Below are 26385 nucleotides of genomic sequence, written 5' to 3'. Positions count from 1 at the left end.
ACAGCTTTTTTTCTTTGCCTTCTCTTGCAGCACTGAAAAAGGCAGTAAGAGCCAAACCACCACATCAAGTGAAACTTCAGAGAGAATCTCCACTTCTACTGAAATCAGGTAGGTCTGTTGGCCCTGCATTATCCTAAAGCTCCACTAAGGATAGCCAGGGGCGTGCTGCGCTGGAGAGTTTGGCTCTGCTTGGTGGTGTTTTCCCAGGTACACACGATTGTTCTGGGGACAGCGCAGTCATGGAACTGTAAATACTATAGCATAGGGAATCTAAGAAAGCAGCACTTTACAAAAGCATTAGCAATCTGGGAGGAAATACACCCAGATGGAAACTGTGGGCTTCCCACAGCTTGAACATTACATGGTTCTTTCTGATGAGAATATGACCCCAAAACTGCAGGCCTTCCTATCTGCTAAACTGATCAGGCTTTCATTTTAATCCAATCTCTGCACTGTACATAGCATACTTCCAACAAGCACCTTGCCGCACAGTTCCTATGCCTCACATTGTGTCCCCTCATCTCCCTACCTAATTGTTCTTGCTGTATTGCTTGCAGAAATGGTGAAAACAGACAGGCCCCTAGTGGGAAATCCTCATCTGAAACTGTGTCACAGCATGGGGACGGGTAAGAAGTTGAGAAAGGCTGATCTGTGCTGCTGAACATAAGGTGTAACCCTGCTTTTTGCTCAGAAAGAGGATATACCTGCTAGTGGTGGCAAACAGATGGGCTCTCTCCAGTTACGGGCCTGGGCTGCACTCCAGGAGCATCATCTGCTGGCTAGCGTGCAGCTTGTCGCGTTTCTCTACTCTTCCTTCACCTCCCTCAAGGATTCTCCTCTCTAGCTCTGTCCTTAAAGAGTGTACTTCATGCATTTGGGGGTTTTTTTACCACTCCAATTGCCCTCCCACTGCCGTTCCCTGGAGAGCTTCTTCCACCTGCAAGGGATGTGTTGAACCTCAGTTGCTGGCGGCTCCTGCTAACATTGGTTCCAGTCCTCTGCACCCTGGAGGAAGTCTGAAGGGGTGGCTGAACAGTGGGAAAGTATCAAAAGCTTTGCTGCATGGAGGAAAATCTAGGAAAGAAGGAACTGATTGGGAACCTAAAGGCGTGGGTACAGGTGCTGGACACATTAAGGGGCAGAGCTCTGACAGTGCAGCTGCACAGGTGAGATGGGGAGCTTGCGGCTGAGGGCAGGGAAGCTTCTGGCCCTCCTGAGAGAGATCATTCCCTCCTTGAACCCTTATGTCCAGTAGTCTTTATCCTCTGGACTGTATCATTGAATCATGGAATCGTTTAGGCTGGAAAAGACCTTTAAGATCATCCAGTCCAACCATTAACACAACACTACCAAGTCCACCACTAAACCAATTAAGCATAGAGTAATAATTAATTTCATGTTTCCTGCCTTGGTGGCTGCATTATTTTTTAAGGAAAGTAAAAACTAGGAATCGCTAAGGTTGGAAAGGATCTCTAAGATCATCAGTCTGACCATCAGCCCAACACCCCCATGCCCACTAAACCATGTCCCCAAGTGCCACCTCTGCCCGTTTTTGAACGCATCCAGGGCTGGTGACTCCCCCACCTCTCTGGGCAGCCTGTTCCAATGCTTGACCACTCTTTCCGTGAAGAAATTTTTCCTAATACACAGGAAATGTACACAGGAGCATTTCAGATTTTAAAAATATACACCATATTAGCAGGACTCTTTGTTCTCAGTGTTACCACTCTGAATTTTTGGCTGTGTCTAGACCGAAGTAGGCAGAGTTGTACATGTGGCCTCACCTTTCACTCTGTTGTGCTTAAGCAGCTGTAGAAGGCTTGGATTCACCAAATGAGTTTCTGTAGCGTATACAGTTAATTGCAACTCACTCTCCACCTCCATCAGTGAAGATAAAGCTAGAAATGTTCCCAAACCAATATCTCAGGCTGAGGCAGTCTAGAGTGCTTGAGAAAAGGTAGAGGCTGGACTATTGTCATGGTCATCCAACTGGGGCCCATAAATATATCCTTATGTCATTGCAGGGACAGCCTGATTACAACGCACTCATTGTGCTTGGGGTCATTTGGGTCACATAGCTGTTCCTAATTGTGAGTCAGTCTCCCAGAGAAATTAGAGGATGCCTCATTACTTGAGCCACCTAAAACTGGAGAGAGAGTAATTGGCAGGGAAGGAAGGAGGCAGACACACAGCTTGACAGGTCTGGGGGAGTGAAAGATGGGTGTAGGGTCTGGCTGGTGGGCCCGTAGGAAGGCCTTTCTGGCCCGTGAGCAGCGAGAGAACAGCTGCTGTAGGGTGCTTACGCTCACCTGAGCAAAGGGGTTAGCAGTACCTCTCTGCAGGGAGCAGCACGTCTCTCTAAGCAAGCCGCGAACGGCAGTCAGGCTCGCTGTACTCGGAAGGTTGGCCCTTCCTATCCTGATATATTGAGTTAGCCCCATTTCGTGCTCCTCCTAACTAAATGTTAGTAGCCTGTTCTAGGATGATACAATATAAATGCTGTCAGGTCATATCTCACTGGTGTTTTCCTTTTTCTAGTGACAAACCTCGGAAGGAAAAGTCTGAGCCGTTCCCATGGGATGGACTGGCCCCCAGAGCAACCACGGTTTCCACGAATGGAAGGTAGAGTTAGTGTGAAATTCCTTATTGACTTGAGCATTGTGCAAATCATAAACTGCTGCTCTTAAGGTGTCTGGAAACTCTGAATGGATATTTACTGATGGAAAACCACAGTTCAACCTGTGCTTTACAGAACTGTAGCAGTTTCTCTAAAATTTTACTTGGCGGGGGGGGGGGGGGGGGGGGGGGGGGCGTGGACACGGACCCACTGCCCTCTTCAATAAAATTGTTCGATATTTTGTTCCAGTTTTTTTCTTCAGTTTCTATGATACAAAAAAATAATCACTTTTCTGCATTTTCTGGGTTTATTCCCAAATGTAAACCAATTCTGGAATGTAAATTTTTTTTTTTAATAGTATAGAGAGGTTCACACTCAATGTCTCTCCAGACCTCCAACCTCTACCTACCTATTTACTTTTGCAACAAGAGACCCCCTAAAAAAAAAAACCCCAAAACCCAAACCAAAACCCAAACACAAAAGGAAATTGCATATCCTGTAAACTGGCTGGCAAACCAAAAGGTTCAGTGATGAGGAAAAGTTGTGTCCTGACTCTGAGGCATTGTGGAGAGTAGTTAAAGATCCCATAATGAGAGGCAGTACAGTGTAGCTGAGCTGGCGGTTGTCTCCAAATGCCCAAATGAAATCCACCGTCACCGCTCTGCTTGCCCTTCACGTGTACGAGAATCACCTGCCCTCCAGGCCCTGTCCTCGGCAGGATCCTGCCCCTCCCGTGGGCGCCAGCGTTTCCGGCGTGCAACCAAGCTGACAGCCACTGGATCTCCTCAGCCTGGGCTCCACACTGTCCTGCTCCTCACCGCTGCCAGCGGGCCTTGCCGGAGGCACACCTTCCTCTAGAAAACACTGGTTTAATTTGATCCAGAAACCTCTGAGTCTGAGGGTACTTCTTGGCGATCCACTGAAGGCGACTAAAACAACTGGGTTCCTGCCCGTTCTGCGGCAGCACGTGGCAGTCTCTGTGCCGGTCCGTTTCATAGCTTTTCTAGGGAGTCTGCACCCTCACTGGGAAAAATTGAGAGATTCACAAATCGAGGAAGGTTGCAAACTGTGAAGAGCAATGTCTGCGCTTCTGGCCTGCCCGAGGCGGTGGAAGCGAGGGAGGAAAGGCATTGCCCCTGTGGTGTGCAGAAGAGGGGAAGTTCAGTGAGAGCTGTTCACTCATGGGTTACTCACTGCCCGCAGCCTGGAAACAAGCAAAGAGAAAGATACGGTTTTGGCTCAAGACACCCAAGTTCCCCATTTTGTCGGCTCCCATGAGACAAGCCAGAGGATGTCAGGGCCGTTCCTTCCCTCCTGTGCGTGCAGATGGAGGTGCCTGTGTTGCAGCTGTGGGCTGTAGGACACCCCACTGTTTTTGGAAGAGTCCTGGCTTGAATTTCCAGATGACTCCATACCACTGGCATCTGTCATATGTTGATGATGTTCAGGGTTACTACATGCTCCTTTGTACTTCATATGCACTGAATTTCCCCAAAGTTTCTTGCCATTTTTCCTGTAGAACTATACTGAGGAACATCTCTGGGAAGTTTCAGGGATTTCCTCCTCTCTCTTTTATTAAATGCATAAGAAAATAATTGTAGAACATTACCCAAACCAAACCAAAAATGCTTTCTAAAGTTGGTGTCTCTTCTTTTCAGTTATCCTGAACACACAGAAGCCACCAATGGATTTTACCCACCAAAGTAAGTGTAAATCTATTAACAGTGTAAAATTCACTTTTTCCTCTTGATTTCAGAGTGAGAGGAGTCTTGTCCTGACCTAGTACTGCCCTAACAAATGTGTTCTGGGAGCAGCAGTTGCATTCACTTGCAAAGGGGGGGTGGACCTGATCCACCAGCTCAAAACAGAGTCAGATCTTTCAGCTTCTTTCCTTGTACGAGCATGGGTTGGTCTCTGCCCTTCAGGTCCGCTGCAGGAAACTTACCCAGCTAAGCAGGAAGGAGGAAAATATGTTATGTCTGAGACAGGAAAATCTCACGTTTGATATTTTTGCTTCTTGCTCTGTTCTCCAACTTGCTAAGCTTCCTTCTGTGACCCACAAAACTCCCTTTCTTAGCAGGTCCAGCTCTGGTTGCAGGGACAGACCTGCAGATGCTACAGACAAGCTGCACCCTCAGTACGAGACCTCTCGCTGCCTGGACGATGCGAAGCCTCAGCCTGCAAGGTCAGGGCCTGGTGTTGGTACTCACAGTGCTGCTCGCAGAGGGCAGATGTGGGCGGGCAATAAGTAACTCGTCCAGAGTAGAGTTAGAAGCAGAATCCAAACTGGGCAACAAAGCACGGAGAGCCAGAAAATCGTAGGTGGCTAAACAGTGGGAACAGCATTCTTGCTGTTCACTGTTACGCATCAACTTCTTTCTACAGAAGCAGCCTGGGAGCAGATACAGCAGCTTTATCATTGCTTTTAGCATTGATCTCAAAAGTGTCTCCATTCCACATGCTTTTTAGAGCGTGCTTGCTCCCCTGACAGTGTCAGAGGCGCAGAGTCAGGAAAGAATTGCTGCTGTTGTCACCAAACACACTCATCTCCCTGAAGCTGCTTTCTTCGCTTACTTTAGTCCGTTATTTCGGGACTTGACTCCATGTATTGGCTTACCACAGGACTTGAGGTGAGAAAATGATGTCTTCAAACCTCCCAGAGGTGAGGAGGATCACAAGGTTCCCAGTAGGATGGTGTAAAACCCAAGACCTAGAGCTGCTGCTAGTAATGTAGGAACGTCTTCCCCAAAGTGATTGAGATTGTGCTTTGTCCCAGGTGCATGATCCTGTGACAGGCCAGAAAAGTCATGCATCCAGCCAAGATGTGTGTGAATTGAGGCCAAGTAACTGCATTAATTCCACTAACAGCCTCTGTTTTTTCTTGATTAGAGACAGTGAAAATGTTGTAGATTTTTTTTCTGAAGGAAAATCAGTTGATTGAGAAAACTACTTTCTGTTTTCTGGTCTCATATAAAGTGCAGTGTTGTTGTTATATACAAGTCCCCCTTGAAGCCTTTGGCACGCTATCAAGCTGTAGATTCCTTCCTTTTTTTGACAGGTCTAGCTTGCAGTCTGATGTCCCTTCTCCTCCTACTGAGAGCACCCCTGTGCACCTAGAGGACACAGAATATTCCTTTAAAGGGTAAGAGTGAGGTAAATTTAGTGGATATATGAGTAATGCTGAGGATTAAGGGAAATCTGAATGGGCAGGCACAGAAAGAGGCTTCTTTTCACAGCTTTTGTCCCAAGGATGAGGGCAACTGTGCTGAGATTTAAAGCATAGCTTGCAAAATAAACCAAGAGGTTTGCGTTGTATCCCTCCTCCATCTTCTTTGATATGAGCCAAGCACCCCAGCTTTTTTCCCTCCTGTCAGTGCTTGCGTGCTTGGTGGGGTTCAGTCACTACCTTCTTGTTCGCTGATAATCCAGTGAAATGCTACAGTGATGCTGGAGTGGCAGCAAGGGAGCTGAAAGGCAGCTGAAATACACTGAAATGCAACTGTAGTCTAAATATGGTCCCTAGAGCAAAATCCTGGTGCGGGACAGTGAATGGTAGAGATTGACACAAGCCTTGCCTGGTGAGTAGATAGTATTCAGTAGTGCAATGATTCATGTGCCAGTTGTTAAAGATGTAATGGGTCTTTCTTCGATTTTCAGATCTGTCCTGGGCCACGAGGAGAGAAGCAGCACCCAAGAGAGCAGATACACGAGTCCCGAGGTCCCAGCATACAGCAAGCCGTACTGGAATGAAGCGACGTAAGGACCTGGGGTGCTAACCCTATGTTTGCTAACATGTTCTTTCTCATTGTTAAAAGCCTTGGAAATACTGATTGCTCAGGAAATACCGAGCGCAAGAACAGCAGCATAATAAGGGCCATTTGTCTAAGCAGCTCTAAACTGCTCGTCTCTCCAGCATCTGTTGAAGTAGTAGATTTTCTGCCATGTTCACTGAAGGCTAACCACACAGCAAATGCATTTAACATTTCCCAGTTTCTTTCCAGCAGCCCCTAGCCTTGCTGCCCATGGCACAGTTCACCTCTGAACTCCCTTCGGCTCCATCTGTCTGTGCTTATGAGTCGGGGCAGAGATGTCTGCTGCATCCCGTACCAGTCCTGGGGTGGGATATGAGTGTGCATCACCTGCTCCCTTGCCTTCTGCAGGGAGAAGCCCAAGGCACGGAGCCAGATATAAGCTGGGGTGGTACGACAACTGGGCCGCACTCCTGGGAGTCCATTTGCATGGACTGGTACAGCTTTTGAGTACTTTGGATTTTGCACCCTAGTTGCAGAGATAGCGAAGGTCTCTAAAAGCTCACAGGAAAAACAGCCAAACAATTATAATCATGATGACTTCTACAGCACTGTATGGCCTAAAACCTTAGCGGAGGCAGCCACAGTGCTCCCCCGGAGGGGTTCCTGTCCCGCTAGATAAGCAAACAGAAACCCAATGAGCTAAAAAGTGTTTTGCTAAAAGACCTGCAGTGAGGGAGGAGTCACTTGACTCCCCCATCAGGAGTCTGCTGAGGAAAGAGAGGTTTTGCTCTGCAGTAGTTGTTCAGACTCCCTCTATTGCCAGAGGTGAGGAAAAAAAATATCCTTCTAGAAATGCTGAATACTTTATCCCACCCCTTTTAGACATCTCCATTGAATGCCTATTTCAGATGCCAATTGTACATGGATGGCTGAATCGCATCCTGAAATAGCAGCAGGACTAGCAATAGGCCATGTTTCTCCTCAGTCCAACATTGTTTGGACATCCGCGTCTTTACTATCATTCCTTGCTGGCATGACTTAGGTCAGGTTTCCTTGGCTAATACTCCTTGTCTGGAGCAGTATCCTCAGGCAGAAAGCTCCCGATGGCCCTTCCCACTCCAGGGGGAAAAGGTAGAACTAAACAGAGCTTTTGAGTGCTGAGTCTCATAAAGCATATCTCCAACACAGCCATTTCCCAAGCGGTTCCCTCAGAGTCTACCTCTGTACTTAGCATGCTGGAATGACTCCTTCTCCAGTAGGTCCAACTCTTCTCGGAGAGGCAGCAGCTGGTTACAGCTTAGCCCTTGGAATATCCTCCCTCAAAACCTTGTGACTTTCTTTCTTCTCAGTGTGCATTGAACTGAGCTTTCAGGTGTTTGTGCCTGGCAGCCATGAGTGGCGGTTCTTTTCCTTTGCCAGGTCTTCCCAAGATTCCAAAGAGGGGAACACGCCTAGAGAAAGGGGGCACAAGAGCACACGGGGCTCAGATGGCTATAAACCAGAGCTGATCCAAGAAGGGTAAGTGGTCAGTAGGACTCACCCGCAGTATCTATCCACTTCATAATTCTTCATGTCTTATTCTGTGCCCAATGTAACGGGGGCCACAGAACAGCTCCTCTGCTTTGCACTCAGGAGTGAGGACTTTGTAATGGCATGTTACAGCAGGCAATCCCACCCGTACCGATGGGAAACACCAGATGGATGAGAGGGACTCACACAGCGTGTGAAGTCTGAGACAGTTTCTGCACTAACAGCTTGTGACATGGGTCCTTCGGCATCAGCATGGGTTCCCTTGGTGCTACAGTGGCAGGCAGTAGCTTCTGCTGCCCAGAGATCTCCACAAGTGCTATCCAAGCATTTATGAATGCTGCAAAAGCATGCATGAGCGTGTCCTGAGGTGTTAGAAGCATCTGGCAGTCCAAGGAATTCTGACACGAGTGCTTTCTCCTGTGCCTAATGTTTTCTTTCTGCAACAGTCTTGGATGAAAGGCCTTGAGCTGCAGTCCTGCAAGCTAGAATGGGATTTGTACGTGTGATTCCCATCAGATCTGGCACCAGGGCGGTTTGGAATAGCTCTGGCCAAACAATGTCTCCTGCTCCCTGCCTGGTGGCTCCTGTCTGGGGAATGGATGTCTGCCCACGCCACCATGTTTTTTCTCCACTGGCTTAAGCTCAGATCTTTATTTTAGGTTTTCAGGCTCAACGAACCGTACTGAGAAGGGACAAGAACTTCCTGACCATGATGTCCACCCAGAGCCTCCCAGGTCAAAGGAACATACTGAACATGAACCCAGCATGACTAGGTAAGGAATCAGATAATTACCCCCCCTGCCTTTTCCTGTAGGATGAGGGTTAATTCCTTGCATGTCTTCCCCCACATACACATGCTGACAAAATCTTCTCCTGGGCTCTCCTTTCGTGCCTGATTCTAGTGCTGCTTCTGCTGAGTGAACCTTTTACCATGGTTTTATATGAAAGCCTGAGAGAAAACATCCTCATTAGCTGGAGGCATCAAACACGATCTAGCTGGACTGCCAGGAGTTGCTGCCTAGACCTTAAATTTGGAGCAGAAACTGCCTCTAGAGATATGTGCCAATAAGCAACCTAATCTGGCATGGGGTAACACATCTGTGGTGACACCGGGTCTCATTTCTGAACTTAGCAGGTCAGCGTCAGGTCTGGGGCTCTCCTCTGGTCACCCTGGCACAGGACCATTTTCCTTCCCACTGACCTGTGACTCCACTGGGTTTGCGGTGGCTGTCTCTGTGCCTTCAGCCTGCCTGGTGCAAAACAGTGCAGGGCTAATTGTCCAAATGGAAGGACTCTGTGGACTGATTGCTTTGCTTTTGTCTGTATTTTCCCCCTAAATTTGAAGAGTTGAGGCTCTCGGTCAAATTTGGCTTCCTTACACGTGTATTTCAGTGAGCAGCCCATCTTCAAAACAACTTGTAAACCAGACTGCTCTTCTCCCCCAGGTCCATGCCATGCTCCAAGGACAGCACTGATGGGAGCACGGACGTTAACAAGGGGATATCACCCTGTGTGCAGAGTGAAGAAGTCACTTCAAGAAGGCAAGAGAAATAATGGGCTTGCTTTTTCTGATGAGAGGACATGGGGAATTTACTGCGGGTGGTTCTGGAGAAGGGACTGAGGATGCTGTGTTTGGAGTTAGGAGTCACCAAGGTGGGCTTTCTTCCTGAGTGCGAGGAGAGACAGTGAGTGGTGGGACAGCAGAGTGTGTGGTTAGTGAGGACTGTGGAGGAGGGAGCTCAGGAAGGGGCTCTGGGAAGTGCAGCAGGGAGAGAGCGATGGTGTCAGTGTCCTGTCCTCCTGGATTCTTCTGATAAATGGAGCTGTCCTGGATGTACCACAAATACTCCAAACTGTAGTTCTTCATCATGCAGGGAGGCAGAAGGAGCTGTTCCCAGTCCCCAGGGATGTGAGTTAGATTGCTGAACAGAAAAGTTACAGAGAGAAAACTTCCCCTTTCTCTCCAGTACCCCCAGCAAAGTGACTGAGATGGATGAAACTCCATCTGTTGCCCACTCCATGCCTCCCCCAGTCCACAGACTTCCTTTGGATAAGCCCTCAAGCTTACCAAGAGAAATGCAGAGTCCTGATCTGAGGGTCTTAGTGCTTCCAGGTGCAGTGGCTTTGGATCAGATTTACCAAGGGAGCAGTCAGGAGTGCTTCTGCAGCATCGCTCCACTGAAGGACTTGGGAGTTTTCTCCCGCTCTTTTCATTAAATTGATTTTCAGTCTGAGCTCCTGGACAAACACGTCTTCTTTAGGCACTTAGAACATCCCAAATTGAATGGGAAACTATAGCTCATTGAACATTAGTGTTTTGCCAGAAGTAAGAACTTAAGGTATCTACCTTTGTTGCAAAGGAATCAAAATAAATTGTTCTTGCTTTGACTTGGGTGACTGTACCAATCATTTTTCCTTAGCGACCTTGCAGGGATCAAATTAATACTGGTGAAGGGAAGCCCTCAACTAGTAGCAAGTAAAGTGTAAGGGCTGCCTCCTCTTTCATCAACCTTAATGTTTCAGGGTAGGATCACTGAAAGCATTTTGAGAATTAATTTCTTATAGTCTCATTAAATGCAGTTTTGATGCAGGAATCCAAGACAGTTTCAGATTTTCTGCAGGGTATCAGTATGCCCAGAGGGGTTGGTGTGCACAAACATACAAAACCAGATAGAAAAAGCAAACAAACTTTTCCGTAGATTAACATAGACAGGTGTAAACCCAGGGTGGCGTGCAGTGGGTTTATCTAGTGGATACACTTCTGAGGTGGTACCCAAATGAGGCCAGCTCGTGCTCTTAGCAGTCTGAAATGTAATGCAGAGGTACTGAATAACCCATAATGGTCATAACTAAATGACCGGTGTTACAGTGTCAACTTTGGAAAGAGTAAACAGGTAACTGATGCTCATCAGGAGCTTTATTTTTCTTTCCCTTCAGCCTTATTTTTTAAGAGATCTGTATTTTCCCTCTTCCCCCCCCCCCCCCCCACATCTCTTTGGATTATCTGGTATATTCCCATGCAGGGCTATTGTACTTTTCTGGAGGTGGAAGGTTCACCAGGGGTTGCATCGACATCCTGCAGTAATTCTATGCGCAGTGGCTACTTCTGCAGACTGTAATGGTCTTCTGTCTTGGCAGGTCCAGCTCTCTACCTAGAGAAAGCAGCATCGCTGCTCCAGAGACCCAACGTGCAAATGAATCTGACCCATGCCAGGACAGGTATGGAGCCAGGGGACCAGGCTGTCTGGCACATCTTGTGTTCTCCCTGTCGCCCTGTTCAAAGGCATTACCGATGCTCATTTCTTGGCTAGTGAATGCAGAAACCAGCGTAATCTTGATGTTACTGCATTTACTCACCACCGTGGACAGGTTTAGACACAAGTGCTAAAGCTGCTAACAGGCTTTTTCCTCCCTGACCAGGATCACTCCAGCTTATGAAGAACAAATCTGCTCCACCACAGACAGTCACCATGAGAGCCCAGGAGACTGGAGGCACAATGAGCCTGACCCAGTGGCAGCCAGGTACAGTGGGACTATCCCTTTGTTTCTCCCCATCAATGGCTCTCAAATCCTCATCCTTTGCCATTCCTGCTTCTTAGAATCATAGAATCGTTTAGGTTGGAAAAGCCCTTTAAGATCATCCAGTCCAACCATTAACCTAACACTGCCAAGGCCACCACTAAACCAGTTAAGGGGAGAGTAATAATTTCATGTTTCCTGCCTTGGTGGCTGGATTGTTTTCTAATAAAAGTAAAAACTAGGAATCACTAAAGTTGGAAAGGCCCTCTAAGATCATCAGTCCAACCATCGACCCAACACCCCCATGCCCACTAAACCATGTCCCGAAGTGCCACCTCTGCCCGTTTTTGAACACCTCCAGGGCTGGGGACTCCCCCACCTCTCTGGGCAGCCTGTTCCAATGCTTGACCACCCTTTCCGTGAAGAAATTTCTCCTAATATCCAATCTAAACCTCCCCTGGCGCAGCTTGAGGCCATTTCCTCTCATCCTATCGCTGGTTCCTTGGGAGAAGAGACCAACACCCGCCTCACTGCACCCTCCTGCCAGGAGATTGATACAAACCTGGCCGGAGTCCTGGACCTATGTAAATTTTCCCAGTGTACGCTAATCAAATGACACTGACAAAAGGAATATTAGGTTTAGGATTCCACCCACGTATGGTTGTTCATATTTTATTTCAGTTAACAAATTAACTTAGACGACTGGTGAATCTCGCAGGGTTTCATTGTGCTGGAAATTCAGCTCATGTAGGTGAGGGGAAGTAGTACAGACCTCTGCCATTCCTGCTGACCTTAACCTATTAGCAGCGTGGTGTCCTGGGTTTTCCTTACTGCCAGTGGAAAGAGGCATGATCCAGCCTTGGCAAATTCTGAACTCTTGTGTGAGATGGTCATAGCAAATACCGTCACTGGCTTTATGGTTAAATTGGCTCTAATTCTTTAGCAGGTCTAACTTCAGCTCAAAAGAGAGCGCTCTCGCTGCGTATGAGACCCAGCGTCCCATGCCACTGTACGTGGACTGCCAGCCTTTTAACGTCAGCGTGTCAGCACCCAGTCACAGGATACCGTCCTACGCAGACAGCCAAGTATTCAGCACCAGAAGGTACGGGTTTGGGGTTGGGGTGCAGAGACAGGGAAAGCTGCTGGCACAGAAATAATTTGACAGAAACTCTGGTCCAGGTTGTACCGTCACTGCATCAAGAAGCAAAACCAGGATTTTGTTCCCGGAGGGAGCAACAGTATTGCCAGGTCTCACAACACAGGGAACAAGATCATTTTTGGACCTGAAGGGCTGAGGAAAGGATTCAGGAGATCTGAGCTGATAATTGCTCTGTAACACTGGAGAGTTCTTGGCAGGTTGCGTTCGGACCACCTACACGGTGCCTGGAAACCTGACAGATGTGTAGAGACCACATCTGCTTCCCCTCTGTAACTGTGGAGATGAGGATTCAGGAGCAGTCTGGCTTTTATTTCTCATGACCCTCGATGACATAAGAGACAAGTTGTGTACTTGTAACTACTATTTATGTACATATCTACATTCATGTGATCTGAATGTAGCCTTCACCTCTCTTAGCATTTTTCAGAAAGTTGGTGTCACAAAGCTCTCGCTTGCTTTTGGAGGCATTTGCAGACCAGGACTAGAAAAAATGGGATGGACGTTTATTGTACTTCACAGCCTGTTATCACCCACCCGCCCAGCACTGTGTGATGCTGACGTGTGTCTGCAGCGCAAGAAACTCGCGCTTCAGTCCTGCCCTTGGGTTGCTATCATAGACCAAATGTGTGTCTTGCCCAGAGTAGGCTTTTCCTCATCTTATGATGAGCTTAGCCTGGCCCTCTTTCTCTCTTTAATGCAGCATTGATTTGCAGTGTTTTTCAGCATTGTTTCACATTAAGTTATACAGTTGCCTGAAGCTTTAATCAGGACCACAATGCTGATATACAATATAAACATAATCTGTGCCCCCGGGCACTTGCAAGAAAAGAATGACCATAAGCTATAAGCTCATTTTCTCTATTGAAAGAGCCAGAGCTCTGCCCACAGGTTAAAGCCGTTCCGGTAATGAGTTCTGTCTTGGAAAACTGAAAACGTGCAGGTCTGACACCCAGATGGGCCAGCTGGTCAGCAGTTCACATGTGCAGATGGTGCAGTGGTGGTCTTGGTGAGCGCTGGGAAAGGAAACAATATTGAAGATACACCCATTTATGAACTGCTTCGGCTTTACGCTCAAGCGTTAGATTCTGAGTCTGCTTTCCTCGCCTCAGAGCTTTGTATGCATGCTGCAGCTGCAGAACCAGCACAGGTGAAACGGGCAAAGGGAGGATGCATCATGAGAGTGCCTGCTGAGGCAAAATATTAGTTAGCCAACGTGGAGACTCCAGTGGCTCCTGGTACAATGTAACCAGGCCTTTGTGCTTCCTTGCCAGACCTACCCCAGATTACGAAGGGAGAGTTTATGATGGGAGAAGCAGCCCTAGGAACAGCAGATATGACGGCGCTAGTGCCAGGGGCCACTGCGAATTTAACCCCGCAGCCGGACGGTAAGAAGTCAAAGGGTGGGATCCAGGCTCGTTGGCCCAAAGAACGCCCCACTGCTACATTTATTCAGTATCTGGTGTGTCCTGACCCGCTTCTTACTAATTCCCTGGATCTAAGCACGTGCAGTGAGGTGCCGTTTGCGTGGATGGCTGTGGTGTGTGGGTGATTTTGATGCTAAGCAGGGAGACATTTAGCCAAGATTCTCACCACTTGTGAGGATCCCTCACGTGCTCAAGTTCAGTGCTTGAGACTGTATCACTTCCTTTCATAGCCACGACTCCCTTCCCAGAGATACCACCATGTCCATTTCCCAGAGAAGCCACAGGGTGCCGTTCTACATGGACACCTTAAACTATAACAGCACCAGGTAAATGGGCAGTCTTGATGGTTGTGAGGGAAACCTCCACGAAACTGTTGTGGAAGAGAAGCTAGGAAGCAAAGCCCAAGAGCTGAAAGAGAGATGAATGATTTCCAGGGAGCGGATGTGTGATCCAGAAGCACAGAACTACCCTTAAACCATTCCTGGCAAAAGCTACGCAGCACAGGGTCTGTGATACATCCACCTCTGGTCTCTGGAGATTTTTCACCATGTGGGGTGCCAGAACAGAGTGACAGGAGAGTGAAGGGCTGGTGCCTGGCTACCCTCCCTTGACCAGAAACCAGCCTTTGCAGAGGCTACAGAAAAAAAGATTGCTAAAAGCAGAGAGATGGCGAGACAGAGGATCGCTATCTCCAGAATGTCAATGATTAAATGACTGAACTGGTCCCAGAACAAGGCTGTTGGAAGGGGCAGGAGGTATCCAATACAGAATACCATTACCCTGGCCTTTCTGCAGTCCTTCATGGCAGTGTCAGCCCATCCACAGGCAGCCTGACGCTGCGTGGAGGCACCAGCGTAGGCCTGAGTGTCGGATCTGTAAAGGGGAGAAAGCTGTGGGTGCGAGCAGGGGGCACAAGATCCTTGGAAGCCTGCGACTGGCTCCAGGCAAGACCAGCTCCATCCCTGCAAGGCAAACTTAACGGGTCTCACTGCTGAGTGGATAGGCAGAGCTGTTTTCCAAAGACATTTTAGTAGCTGTAGTTTTGCCTCCTTCCCACTTCTACAGCTTTTGAAATTATTAAGTTGGGGATAGTTGTGCTGGGGATAGTTCTGTTGGACTTTGGCCAATAGGTCCCCATCTCCTCCTCTCCTGCAATATGCTGTGTGCCCTTTCTCTCCATAGCTGCTCCCGTTCAGGCTACATGATTCACTTATGGTCTGTGCTTATTTGAAGATCTTGTTTGATCTTTTCTTCCATGGCCCTGTAAATGATACTTTTCCAAATCACTTCTCCAGGGAAGTAGTACGGTAGCATGGCAGATGTAAAAAGAGAAAGCAGCCTTTTTGGTCTGTGATAAAAATGAATTAAGGTCAAGGGCCTTAATACTGCACCCTCCTGGCAGTAGTGGGAGGTCTTTTCTTGGCTGCCAGCTTGGGTCATGTCATGGCTCATGTTTCCAGTGTCCGCAGCCTTTTTTTTTTTCTTCCCTCTCCAGGCTTCTCCCAAGTGCGAGTGAGAGGATCTGCAGTCCGATTGCCACCTTACCGCACAACAGCCCAGCGGCCTCCGGGTACCAGCCTGATTCCAGCGCTGCCGGGTAAAGAGCAATGGGTGGTCATGATCCTCCCGCTGCAATACAGGTTTTTGCATGCAGCTGTCCTCTTTGGTGAAGACAAGCCAGGCTTTGGTGCTTGGCATCTGGGCTGCAGGACATTTGTCAGCCACTTCTGGCTAAGACGGTAGACATTGCCATCGTGGCCAGAGCCTCCCAAAAGGGAGGGATGGGCTGGGTACTTTTCCCCAGGTGCCCTTTTTTAGAGATCAGGATGTAGCTCACTGTGTGAGTCGTGTCTTTTCTCTTCACCGTGGCAAAATCATGAATCCTTCATAACACATTGTAGCTGGAGGGGCACGGTGGAGCTCCTCGTGCCGTACACATCACAGGTGTGGGGCTCATAGGAGACTCTTTGCCTCGTCGCTTGTGAGCAAGCGAGCAGGCTACATACAGCAGCAAGTCTATCGGATTTCGGTGGGGCTGGCGCAGGGCCCCAGTCTGCCATGTATTACAGAAGATAGCGTCCCGTCGCGGTGCAGCTGTCAACTCAGAGCTGTACTCTGGGATTTGTGGTTTCCACAGGCTCCAGCTCAGAGGTGAAAACCACCGCACAGTTTTACACGATTTAGAGAGGGGTTTCAAAGTGGTGAGAGGTCAGCGTAGGCTTTGATGGGCAATATTTGGGTCCTCCTGGCCTTGCTACAGCCTGTTTATCACAACGCCTGTCTAAATAGGAGACTCGCATCTGAGACACTTGACAAGGGAAGTGTCTATGCTAAGTTTAAAAAAAAAAAAAAGCTTTCCTTTTCTTTCCTTAGCTGTGACATGGCTTAGTTTGCTCATATTAGAAGAGAGGATTAGTCATAGCTTATAGGCAGCAATGAAAATGCACCATGGAGAAAGAGCCTGATTAGTTCATTTCATGGCTCTGGGAAGAGAGCCGGTGGGCACGGCGTCTCTCAATCTGCGACCGAGCTGCAGACAGACAGACAGATGGGGGCATGTCATTTTGAAATCAGAATTTTAAAGAGGGAGGAATATGCAAGAAAGGTCAATTCTGTAAGAAAAACATCCCCAAAACAAACCGGTAGCAATTTATAATGGATGAAAATGCTGGAGATATTCCAGTGACTAAACAGTCGCTGTAAGTAGTGCTGTGCCAGTAGGGTTTTAATGTTAATGGGCAGAACCACAAGCTCTCTAAATACTTATTGTGTGCATAATCCTGACATGATTTGAAAAAGACTTATCCTTGCAAAACGGGGGATAACTGGATGAGAGAGTTATATTATTCATTCCATTCTTTTTAATTAACTTGATTTGTTTTGGTGGGTTAATTAGAGGGGTACGTTAGATGTTATTTAGCAGCAATGCTTGCTATTCAGTATTTATTCAAGAACAGCAGCATCTCACTCCGTGCCTTTTCACGCACGCGTTACGTGTCCGAGTGCACACATGTGGTCCCTTGCACTGTCTCTCATTAGCTCCAGTCTTTTCTAATGCAAATGCTTCTCGTTCTTTTTTCCATCCGTTCCTAGGAAAGGGGTCCTCTTTGTGAAGGAGTACGTGAACAGCAGCGAGTTATCAGCCTCCCCACGCCACGGCAGGTATGAGGAGCGTCCAGAGAGAGTCATGCGTCTACATACGTGTGCAACGCAACAGCTAACGCGCACCAGGCGAGCTCCCGAGCTGGAACAGTTAGCACCGCGTCAGCGTGCCCTTGTGCCTCAGCTAATTGGCCCTGGAGAGATTATTGCGTTGGGTGGGCAGAGAGTTTTGCTAAGGCAGCAGCGCTGCTTTGGGGACCCAAGCGGATCTCTCTGCAGTCCAGTGGGCTGCCTAGTCCCGTTGCGGTGACAGGAGGACCTCTGTCCCGCAACTCCTAGTGCAGGGGTAAACTCCCCCTCTAAGGGGGTCACCCCCTAAGGCGGGTGACGGGATGGAAACACTACGCTGCAGTTTTTTAGGCTGCCTATTTGGCACTGTCAGGCTTCACTGTGCGTTTGCACACATAAACAAACGATTGGAATTGGTGAGAAAAATGTGGAGGTTGAGGGTTCTCACTTAAAGTTACGAGTTAAAAAAAGTTAAAAAGATGCCATTTTCAAGCTTAAATCTTCAGTCTTTTGTATTCTGCTCAAAGGCAACTAAGTAAAGCTACTCCAGACTGACACCAGTGTGACTGAGAGCAGAATTTGGCCCTACGTACATCGGGCTTACATTGATGTGGCAGCCAGTTGATGCCCAGTTTGATGCCTCCCTGCTGGCATTTACCCTCCCTCAGTGCTGTGTTGGCATTGCTGCGGCAGCTGATTGCAGACTCCGTGAATCTCCGGCCTTTCCTATCGGTCGGCAAAGCAGATGTCAGCAACCAGAGATAAGCGTATTGCTGCAGCGTCCAAAAACCACAGGCAAACAGAAGGCAGAGAGGGAACACTCAGCTGGGTGAGACTAAGGATGTGTTCCGTGGCTTTTCCTGCAATAATAGTTCAGGATTTGGGAGTTTTAGCAAGCAGAGAAATTTATAGGGTCAGTATGCAACCATCGGGACCCCAGTGAAGCCAGGGAAGTTTTACTGATGAGTGTATCGGAGGCAGGATTTCACAGGTTGCCCGTCCAGCAGCTAGCATGGGATTTTGCCAATCTCATCTCACAGCCAGTGGAAAAATATGTCGGTCCCCACAGTCTGGGGTCACAGCCTGTGCATGTCCCAGCTCCAGACCTGCTGGACGGCATGCTGCGGGCCCGCGGGCAGCGCAGCCAAGGCACCCGTGGCTCTCGCTGACAGGGGAGCCCTTGCTCCCCTTCCTCCTCTCCGCCTCCCCCCTCTTTTTATCCCTGCTCCCAGCCCACCCAGTCTTGCCTTTTCTGCCATTTTAATGTGTTCAAAAAACGGGTAGATGTGGCACTTCGGGATATGGTTTAGTCTAGTCTGCCCTTGATTGGTTTAGGTGGGCTTGGTAGTGTAGGTTAATGGTTGGACTGGATGATCTTAAAGGTCTTTTCCAACCTAGACGATTCTATGATTCTATGATTCTATGATTCTAATGAGACAGCCTAGCTCACGGAGGGGTCTGATGGCTGGCAAGGAGTAAGGGGGTGGGATCATGTGGTTGGGAACGTACTGGAGGAGGGAGAGAGCAAGAGGGAGCACGATGTCTCCCTTTGCTTTGGCAAGGTTGTAAGGTCTTCTCAGCCCCCGCCCCGAGCTGCATTTGACAGACCCTCGCGTGGGACTGACAGCACCGGCTTCCTGACACCCCCTGCTCCTCCTGGCACCGAGGGTGACAGGGCTGCTGCCTGCCTGTGCCACCTCCCTCGGCCGCGGGCTCGAAGGGACCCCATTTCAGGGTGCGTGCCCCACTTTCCCAGCCATGCTGCCCTCGTCCTGCCTCTCCCCGTGGGGACAGCAGCAGCCAGACACATTTTTAAGCGCTGGGGCCGCCAGCTCTTTGCAGTCCCTGCTTGCCCTTGGAGCTGCCTGCTCCTCGCAAACCTTATCTGCCAGGCCGAGCCCAGAGCCGGCGCTGGGGCTGACGTGAGGCACGGTGATCGTGGGGCGGGGAGCAGGATGCTGCCAACCCTGTAGAGAATCTGCGGGGCGAATGCAGCGAAGATGGAGACAGTGCTGGTGACGGCCCCGCTGCATCCATCAGGGTGGCCCTCTCTCTTGGGGAAATGCCTTTTCAGAGCTGGTTAGCAAGGAGCAGCCTTCTCGCCAAGGAACAGGCAGCTGGGATGTTGCGGTTAAGACTTTAGGTTAATGATTCCATCTGAGATGCTCTTCCCATATATCACTGTCAAGTGCTGATATTTCCTTCTGTCCTCAGTGGCAGCCTTGTGGATTTGACCGATTCGGAGAGAGCAACCTACAGCCACCACAGCTACCTGTCCAGCGCTCCCGTGCAGAGGTAGGACAGTTTGGGGCTGTCTTTGGGGGTCTCAGCAAACCGTTAAAGAGGAATGACTTTAAGGTTTTGCTTTTTTAAAATGTTGGTATGTGTTTGGTGAAATAACAGCATGAAGTGTAAATGATATTTGGAAAATACAGTGACGTTGACTTAAAGATCCGTACTGCCCTGCTGTTGTGGTCTCTGCATCCCTGGGATAACACGTGTCCCTCTGCACTGTTACCTGACACAGTCAAACACGTGCAGAAGCAGGTAGCTCATGGTGAGCGGTGCTGGTGTTAGGGAAAACACCTCTGGTACCAGCGCTGGGACTGGAACCGACTTGTGTTACAGAGGAATTCACCCTTCTGTTCCTTCACAGGTCCAGTGAACCCGTTTGCAGTTACTGCAGCCGTGAGATCCGAGACTGCCCTAAGATCATAATAGAGCATCTTAACATCTGCTGCCATGAATACTGCTTCAGGGTAAAAAAAGAACAAAAAACCCTTAACTACTGATTGCCTTCTGTGCCACTGTGAAATGGAGTGGTGGGAGGAGGAATCTTGGCGCAAATTCTGTCCTCAGACTTTCAGAGTAACGTGCACAGTGTGTGCTAAATGCTCGCATCCACATGGGGACAAAAAATGTAGTGCAGTCACAGGTGTCGGCTGTGTCCCCAGAAGTTTTTCAGCTCCTCAAACAAATGCGTATTAGAACAAGAAGAATTCTTTACTGTCGTCTGATAGAGTAGCAGCACCCTCTTTCCTCACGTCCCTGTCCTTGTGGCAGACTTGCTGCTTTGTGGCCTTTGTGCCCCGGTGCAGGTCTTGCTGAATCTCTCAAACCTTGCAAAGCGCACACGTAAAGCCTGTGGAAGTGGGGAGTGTGGGAGGAGGGAAGCCTGCAGTGACATTTGTCTGTTGTAGAAAAGTTTAGCCTCAAACTAGGTCACTGCTTTGGCATCCTCACACCTTTATAAAATCATACAGAGCCTGCTCATTTCTCTGCCCCCTCCGTGCTGTCATTACTGCCTGGTGCTTTGGTTACTGTCCGACCACCTTGTTTTCCCTTTGGCAGTGTGGAATTTGCCACAAAGCAATGGGAGATCTTCTGGATAAAATATTCATCCACCGGGACATTGTCCACTGTGACAAGTGCTACGAGAAACTCTTCTAGGTGAGTGCCCCTTGACAGCATCAGCATGAACGGCTGGATGAGAGAGCTCATGGGGTGTCCTGAATGAAGAGCATTTAACCCTCACAGTTACTGAGGCACCCATACAGGGGTTTTCCTGTGGTTTTTTAGTGGGAAGCAGTGACCCTTGGTGCAGAATTAGCTAGAAACGTGCTAGAGCTGGTCCCAGGGGTCTCGGTTAGAGCCAGAATCCCTGGCCATAATGCGATAAACAGGCTGTGTTCGCTTCACGTGGGGGAGGCAAGCAGAGGGCTGGCTTGAGTGACGAGGGAAATGTCCCTTAGAGCTTGAGAGTCCTCCCTGGAGGTAATTAAAGAGTTCCTCCTCGTGTCCTGGGCTGGCCCGCGGCGCGGCGCTGGGTGCTGTTTGCAGCCGGAACGTTCCTCCAGCAAGGAGGCAGCGCGTCAGCGGCAGGCGCAGTTACTGCTTTATGTAAAGATCCTTTGAGGTGAAAACCACTGGGAAAACTAAAGAGTTGTACGCTCTGTCGACAGATCAACAAGGAAGTAGGTTGGATATGGTTTTGTTTCGTCTGATTAGCGGGATGGGGCAGGACTAAACCACAGTGGCGAGCAGAAGCCCTGCCGCTGTCGCTGCGGTTATAGAGAGGCCTCCTTCCTTCCCTCCGCCTCACGACAGAGAGGAGGGGAACGGGGCACCTGCCTCGCTGCGTGCGCGGCTGCGTTGTTCGCCTCTCAATGCAATGTGACCAGCTGGCCGCCTTCATCCCGTTCCTGCATGTTCATCTGCTCCGCTGACCTCTGCGATGCAGTGTGCTGTGTGGCACCCAGCTCCTGAGTTCACCTCCTCTTTATTTGCTTGCAGGGTTTTGCAAAGCTGGAGAAAGCAGCCAGTGGAAAGTCCTCAGCAGCACGTATCGGAATCTATCTAACAGTTCCTGACTGGCTGAGATTGCAGAATTCCTGCTCCCTCCCTCTCCGCAAGTTATTTTCCCTCTGACTGCCTCATCACAATGAACGAGTTTAACATCCGCTAGTTCATGCTCTCAGCTGCACACCAGACAAGTGCCAATGTTAACAAGATAAGGCAGTGTCATCTACAAAGATAAGCGGGCTGATTTTCCAAAGGTGCTGAGCTCCTCCGCCTGTCTTTAACTTCATTAAGATTCCAGAGTGCTCCCTGCGCTGGAAGTCAGGCAGAGCTCCTTAGGTCTATCTAAGCTAATTGCGAGAAACCTTTTCTGATTTTTTTTTTTTTATTTCCCTTTCAGTTGTGCAATCAGGCTGCAGCTTAGTGCGTGTGAGCTGGCACAAAGCAAGCAGATACGAGAAGTGTTTAACACTAAATTTGGATTCTTGGGAGGGTTTGAATTTAGTTCTTAGCAAAAGCCTATTTTTGCTTCTCTCACCCCCAAATTCTGCCTAGAAATAGCTTCTGCCTGATTTCCACTTGCTTTCCATGGGCTTTCAGGAGCACTTGCAGACTCACTTTACTCTAATTGTATGTCAGCTTTAATTTCCCTTTCCTGCCTGCTCCCTAGGGGATTGCTGCGGCAGCATGCGTGTCTGCTGTCTGTTTGGGAAGATAACACTCTCCTTCACCTGGCAGTTTAACTTGGCCTTTGATGGCAGGTGTCTCGTGGCCGTACAAAAACGTGCCAGAGAATAGGCATCTCAATTGCCTCTCCTGACAAGGAGCACTGCTTGACCAAAATCTGAATTTCCCCCCACCTCGCCAAGGCTTGCCGTGATGCCTCTTTTATTGCTGTAAATTATTTACATCCCAAAGGCTCGCTCACCGAATTGAACTTCTAGCAGATGCTGTACTTCCTACAAGTCAGAATGGCATCATTTTAGCCCTTAATTCAGATGCTGAGAGGTTGAGAAAGCTGAATACCGAAACCTGAAAGTCAGCCTCTATGCCTTGAAAGTACAGCTCTGAGTGTGTCCAGAGAGCTCCTGCGCTCTCTTTGAAAGCATCAGGAACGTCGGCAAAGCACCAAGCCAGTTCTGTAGTAGCTCTTACATGGAAACAGGTGACGGCAAAAGCTCTAATGCCGACTTTATGCACTTAGTGGTGGAAGCTGGCATGCGTGCAAAAGCTTACCAAGTTAGTGTTTTACAGCACGAGTGCTGCTTAGCTTTTTTTAGGCCGCTGTACCAGTTATTTAACCAAACTATAGGCATGACCGCAGAAGCAATTCCATGAGGGGAACTCCACTTGAAAGCAGTAACAAATCTGCCACTGGCAAGCTTCAGGTTGAGACCCTGAAGCCGTGGCTGCCACAGGGGACCGGGCAGCTCCATTTTGAGCGTGTGTGGTACAACCGGGGACCGACACCCCCCTTGAAAACCCAGTAGTCACGAAGGCGTGATTTTCAAAAATGCCTGCTGATTTTGGCTGCCTATGTTTCTAAGTTATCAGGACCTTAAAGAGATGTTCAGGAGAGGGTCACAAAGCATCTCATCTCCCCGAATCGCTCATTTCTGAAAGCCACGGCCAGCGGTTCCTTAACTGGTACCTGTAGCGGTGGTGGGGAATGACTGGTACAGCAGCTGCTACGCATCTCATTGTGCCGTGGTCAAAGGGGGATTGTTTAAAAAAGCAAAACAGATGGGCCTGGAGCTACGGATGCACTTCAAAGATGATCTGCAGAAATAACGTATTCACTCATTCCACTGCTGGCTACGTGGCCTTACGGGGAACAGGATTTGTCCATCGTAGGTTTTGCACCATCCCTCCTCAGCGCTGCCTTTCCCTGTAGCAATTGTTTAACCCCGGTATGCAGCTCTAATAAACAGTCCTAGCTCGCCTGCGGCCTCCTTGCCTGCGTCGCCGTATACACGCTCCTGTTGCGTGCCCTTCGATCTGATGGTCTGTGCCATTTTATTTTCTTTTGCTTCTCAGTAGCCTACGGGCATGACCCGTCAGTAAAGTCACTGAATGCTTTGTTGGAGGATGTAGCAATGAGCGAGCGAGAGAAGAAACGGTACCAGCGCGAAAGGGTAGTCTCAAAGGAGGGGGTGGGTTCAGCAAACTGGCCCAGCAAATTTGCGATCTGATATTCTCCACACAATTTAAGTCTGGTTGCTGGAAAAACCTGCTGTTGCCTGGGGAAAAGGGAGCCTTGGTCCGCAGCGCATATATCCGGAGCGCTCGGAGGTGCTGCCCGTCCCTTCTTCACGCGTTTCCTAGGATCAGGACCTGCCATCCCGCTGACACCTGTGCGTAGCATTGTCACAACGGGTTCGATGGCATTTCTTCCCCCTGCAAAGACATGTATCGCCCAAAAAGGAACCTGCAGCTGTTCTAAAAATAGTTTGCTTTAATTTGTTTTGGCCTGAACTTCGAAGAACTGCTGACCTACCCCTCCCTGCTCCACCCTCCTGAACAAAAAAAGAAGTAAAGCGTTTAAAAGCTGTAAATCTTCCCCTTTCCCGGTATCCCCACATCTTTGTGGAGAAAGGCTCATCTGCACGCAGATTTCTCCTGCGTGACGGATGAGGTCACGTATTTTCCACAGACACGAAAGAAATTTAATTTCACTAGGGATCCTGCTGCTTGCGGGGACAAACCTCGACGGGATTACTCCACGGGAAATGACATGGATGCATATAAAGGCTACAAGCTGCGATGCTAGCGACTGAGCAGAGCTGGAGGCGAACCCATCCTCGCGCTGAAGCCCCTGCATGGGGGCACAGAGCACCGGGCTGTCGGAAATACCGTCTTTTGGTTGGAAATACCGTCTTTTGGTTGGAAATACCGTCTTTTGGTTGGAAATACCGTCTTTTGCAGGATAAACCTTTCCAGAACAACTTTCACGAGTGTCGGTGCTAGACTTGGGTGTTCAAGCCAACTGATCTGAAAAAATAAGATTCTGCTTACAGTGCTTGTCCCTGATGACTGCGAGAAAATACGTAACACTTATCAGAAAATGCCAGAGGGTGTATTTGGGTCCAACACACACATTTTGGAGGAGAATGTGAAAAGAATGACCGTGCCTTTATTGTCGCCTGCTGATACCATGTCCTGAAGAGATGTTACGCTTACCACAGCTTTGGAAGGTCCCGGTTAATCTTTATTTTCATAGAATCACAGAATCGTTTAGGTTGGAAAAGCCATTTAAGATCACCCAGTCCAACCATTAACCTACACTGCCAAGGCCGCCACTGAACCAATTAAGGGGAGAGGAATAATTTCATGTTTCCTGCCTTGGTGGCTGCATTATTTTTTTGATGAAAGTAAAACTAGGAATCATTAAGGTTGGAAAGGATCTCTAAGATCATCAGCCCAACATCAGCCCAACACCCCCATGCCCACTAAACCATGTCCCCAGTGCCACCTCTGCCCGTTTTTTGAACCCCTCCAGGGCTGGGGACTCCCCCACCTCTCTGGGCAGCCTCTTCCAATGCTTGACCACCCTTTCCGTAAAGAAATTTCTCCTAATATCCAATCTAAACCTCCCCTGGCGCAGCTTGAGCCCATTCCCTCTCGTCCCATCGCTGTTCCTTGGGAGCAGAGCCCGACCCCCCTCCCTGCCCCCTCCTGCCAGGAGCTGCAGAGCGATCAGGTCTCCCCTCAGCCTCCTCTTCTCCAGGCTGAACACCCCCAGCTCCCCCAGCCGCTCCCCACCAGCCCTGTGCTCCAGACCCTGCCCCAGCTCCGCTGCCCTTCCCTGGCCACGCCCCAGCCCCCCAATGCCCTCCTTGTGCTGCGGGGCCCAAACCCGCACACGGTACCCGCGGCGCGGCCCTAGCGCCGGGTCGGGCCGTGCCAGGGCGGGGCCGTGCCGGGGCCGGGCCCCTGTGCCGCCTGCGGGCCCCCGCGCACGCGCAGAGCGGCCCCCTCCGCGCCGCGGCCTTGCGAGGGCGGGAGGGGGCGGAGCCTGCGTGCGCGCGCGGCGGCGGCGGCGGCGGCGGCTCCCTCCCGCCGTTTGCGAGCGAGGCTGCAGGCGTCGCCGGAGAAAGGCGGCGGCGGCGGCGGGAGCGGGCGCCCGCCCACCGTCCGTGTGTCCGTCCGCCCGCCCGCCCGGCCCAGGTACCGTGTGAGGGGAAGGGAGGGCCGAGGGTGGCCGGAGCCCTCGGCTCGGCGGGGTCTGGCCGCGCCCGAGCCCCCCCCCCCGCCCCCGCTCCCGGCAGCGCCCGTGAGGGTCGCGCCCTCGCCCCCCGCCCCCCTCACGCAGGGCACCCCCGCCGGGCTCCCCCCGCGCCGCAGCCTCCTCCCGGTCTCCCCACGGCCCCCGCTGCCGGCTGCGACCCCTCCTCCTCCTCCTCCTCCCCCCCCTCCCCGCGGTGCCGCCCTCAGCGCGGCCGTGCCCGCGCACCGGGAGCTGTCCAGGCTCCGGCGTCCCGGCCGGGCGGCGGGGGCTCGGGGCGGGGACCCCCCCTCCGCGGAGCGGGGCCGGGGCCGCCTGGGCGGGGGGCGCCCGTGGGCGGGCGGGCGGCGGCGGCGGCCCCGGCTGGGGGGGGGCACCCGGGGGGCACGGGTTCGGTCCCCCGCCCCGGCTGCCGCTCCGCCGCCGTGCCGAGCAGCCCGGGAACCTGCCGGTAAGAGCCCGGATGTCTTTGGAAAACTCCCGATTATTGTCTGGCACAGCAGCGGCTCGGCGCGGGGCTGCCTTTTGGGGCCGGCGCTGTGGGGGGCTCCATGATCTCTAAAGGACCTTTAAAGGTCTCTTCCAACCTCAATAATCCCATCATTCCATCTTTTTTTCTTCTTTTAATTCCCCCCCCCCCCCCCCAGCCCGTTACACAGCGTGATTAAGTTTTGCACATTTATATTTTT

The 26385-nt window shown here is 50.3% G+C and overlaps 1 protein-coding gene across 1 annotated transcript in view; it reads left to right on the top strand.

The window, feature by feature from the left end:
* The window catches only part of ZNF185 (zinc finger protein 185 with LIM domain), a 33953-nt gene extending 13331 nt beyond the window's left edge, over window positions 1-20622 (top strand). Inside the window, exons 12-31 of the mRNA XM_075720763.1 lie at window positions 31-108; window positions 558-626; window positions 2539-2622; window positions 4276-4320; window positions 4698-4865; window positions 5676-5759; window positions 6275-6373; window positions 7789-7887; window positions 8559-8672; window positions 9345-9440; window positions 11038-11118; window positions 11320-11421; window positions 12362-12520; window positions 13849-13962; window positions 14232-14327; window positions 15497-15598; window positions 17095-17163; window positions 19387-19467; window positions 19829-19931; window positions 20524-20622. Of these exons, the coding sequence (XP_075576878.1) occupies window positions 31-108; window positions 558-626; window positions 2539-2622; window positions 4276-4320; window positions 4698-4865; window positions 5676-5759; window positions 6275-6373; window positions 7789-7887; window positions 8559-8672; window positions 9345-9440; window positions 11038-11118; window positions 11320-11421; window positions 12362-12520; window positions 13849-13962; window positions 14232-14327; window positions 15497-15598; window positions 17095-17163; window positions 19387-19467; window positions 19829-19931; window positions 20524-20622 (1942 nt within the window). The remainder of the gene's footprint in view (window positions 1-30; window positions 109-557; window positions 627-2538; window positions 2623-4275; window positions 4321-4697; window positions 4866-5675; window positions 5760-6274; window positions 6374-7788; window positions 7888-8558; window positions 8673-9344; window positions 9441-11037; window positions 11119-11319; window positions 11422-12361; window positions 12521-13848; window positions 13963-14231; window positions 14328-15496; window positions 15599-17094; window positions 17164-19386; window positions 19468-19828; window positions 19932-20523) is intronic.
* The last annotated feature ends 5763 nt before the right edge of the window (window positions 20623-26385 follow it).

Source organism: Pelecanus crispus, chromosome 13, assembly GCF_030463565.1.
Source record: "Pelecanus crispus isolate bPelCri1 chromosome 13, bPelCri1.pri, whole genome shotgun sequence".
In the NCBI taxonomy this organism is placed as follows: Eukaryota; Metazoa; Chordata; class Aves; order Pelecaniformes; family Pelecanidae; genus Pelecanus; species Pelecanus crispus.
The sequence above is the reverse complement of the archived record's forward strand: the minus strand, read 5'-3'. Positions and strand labels throughout refer to the sequence as shown.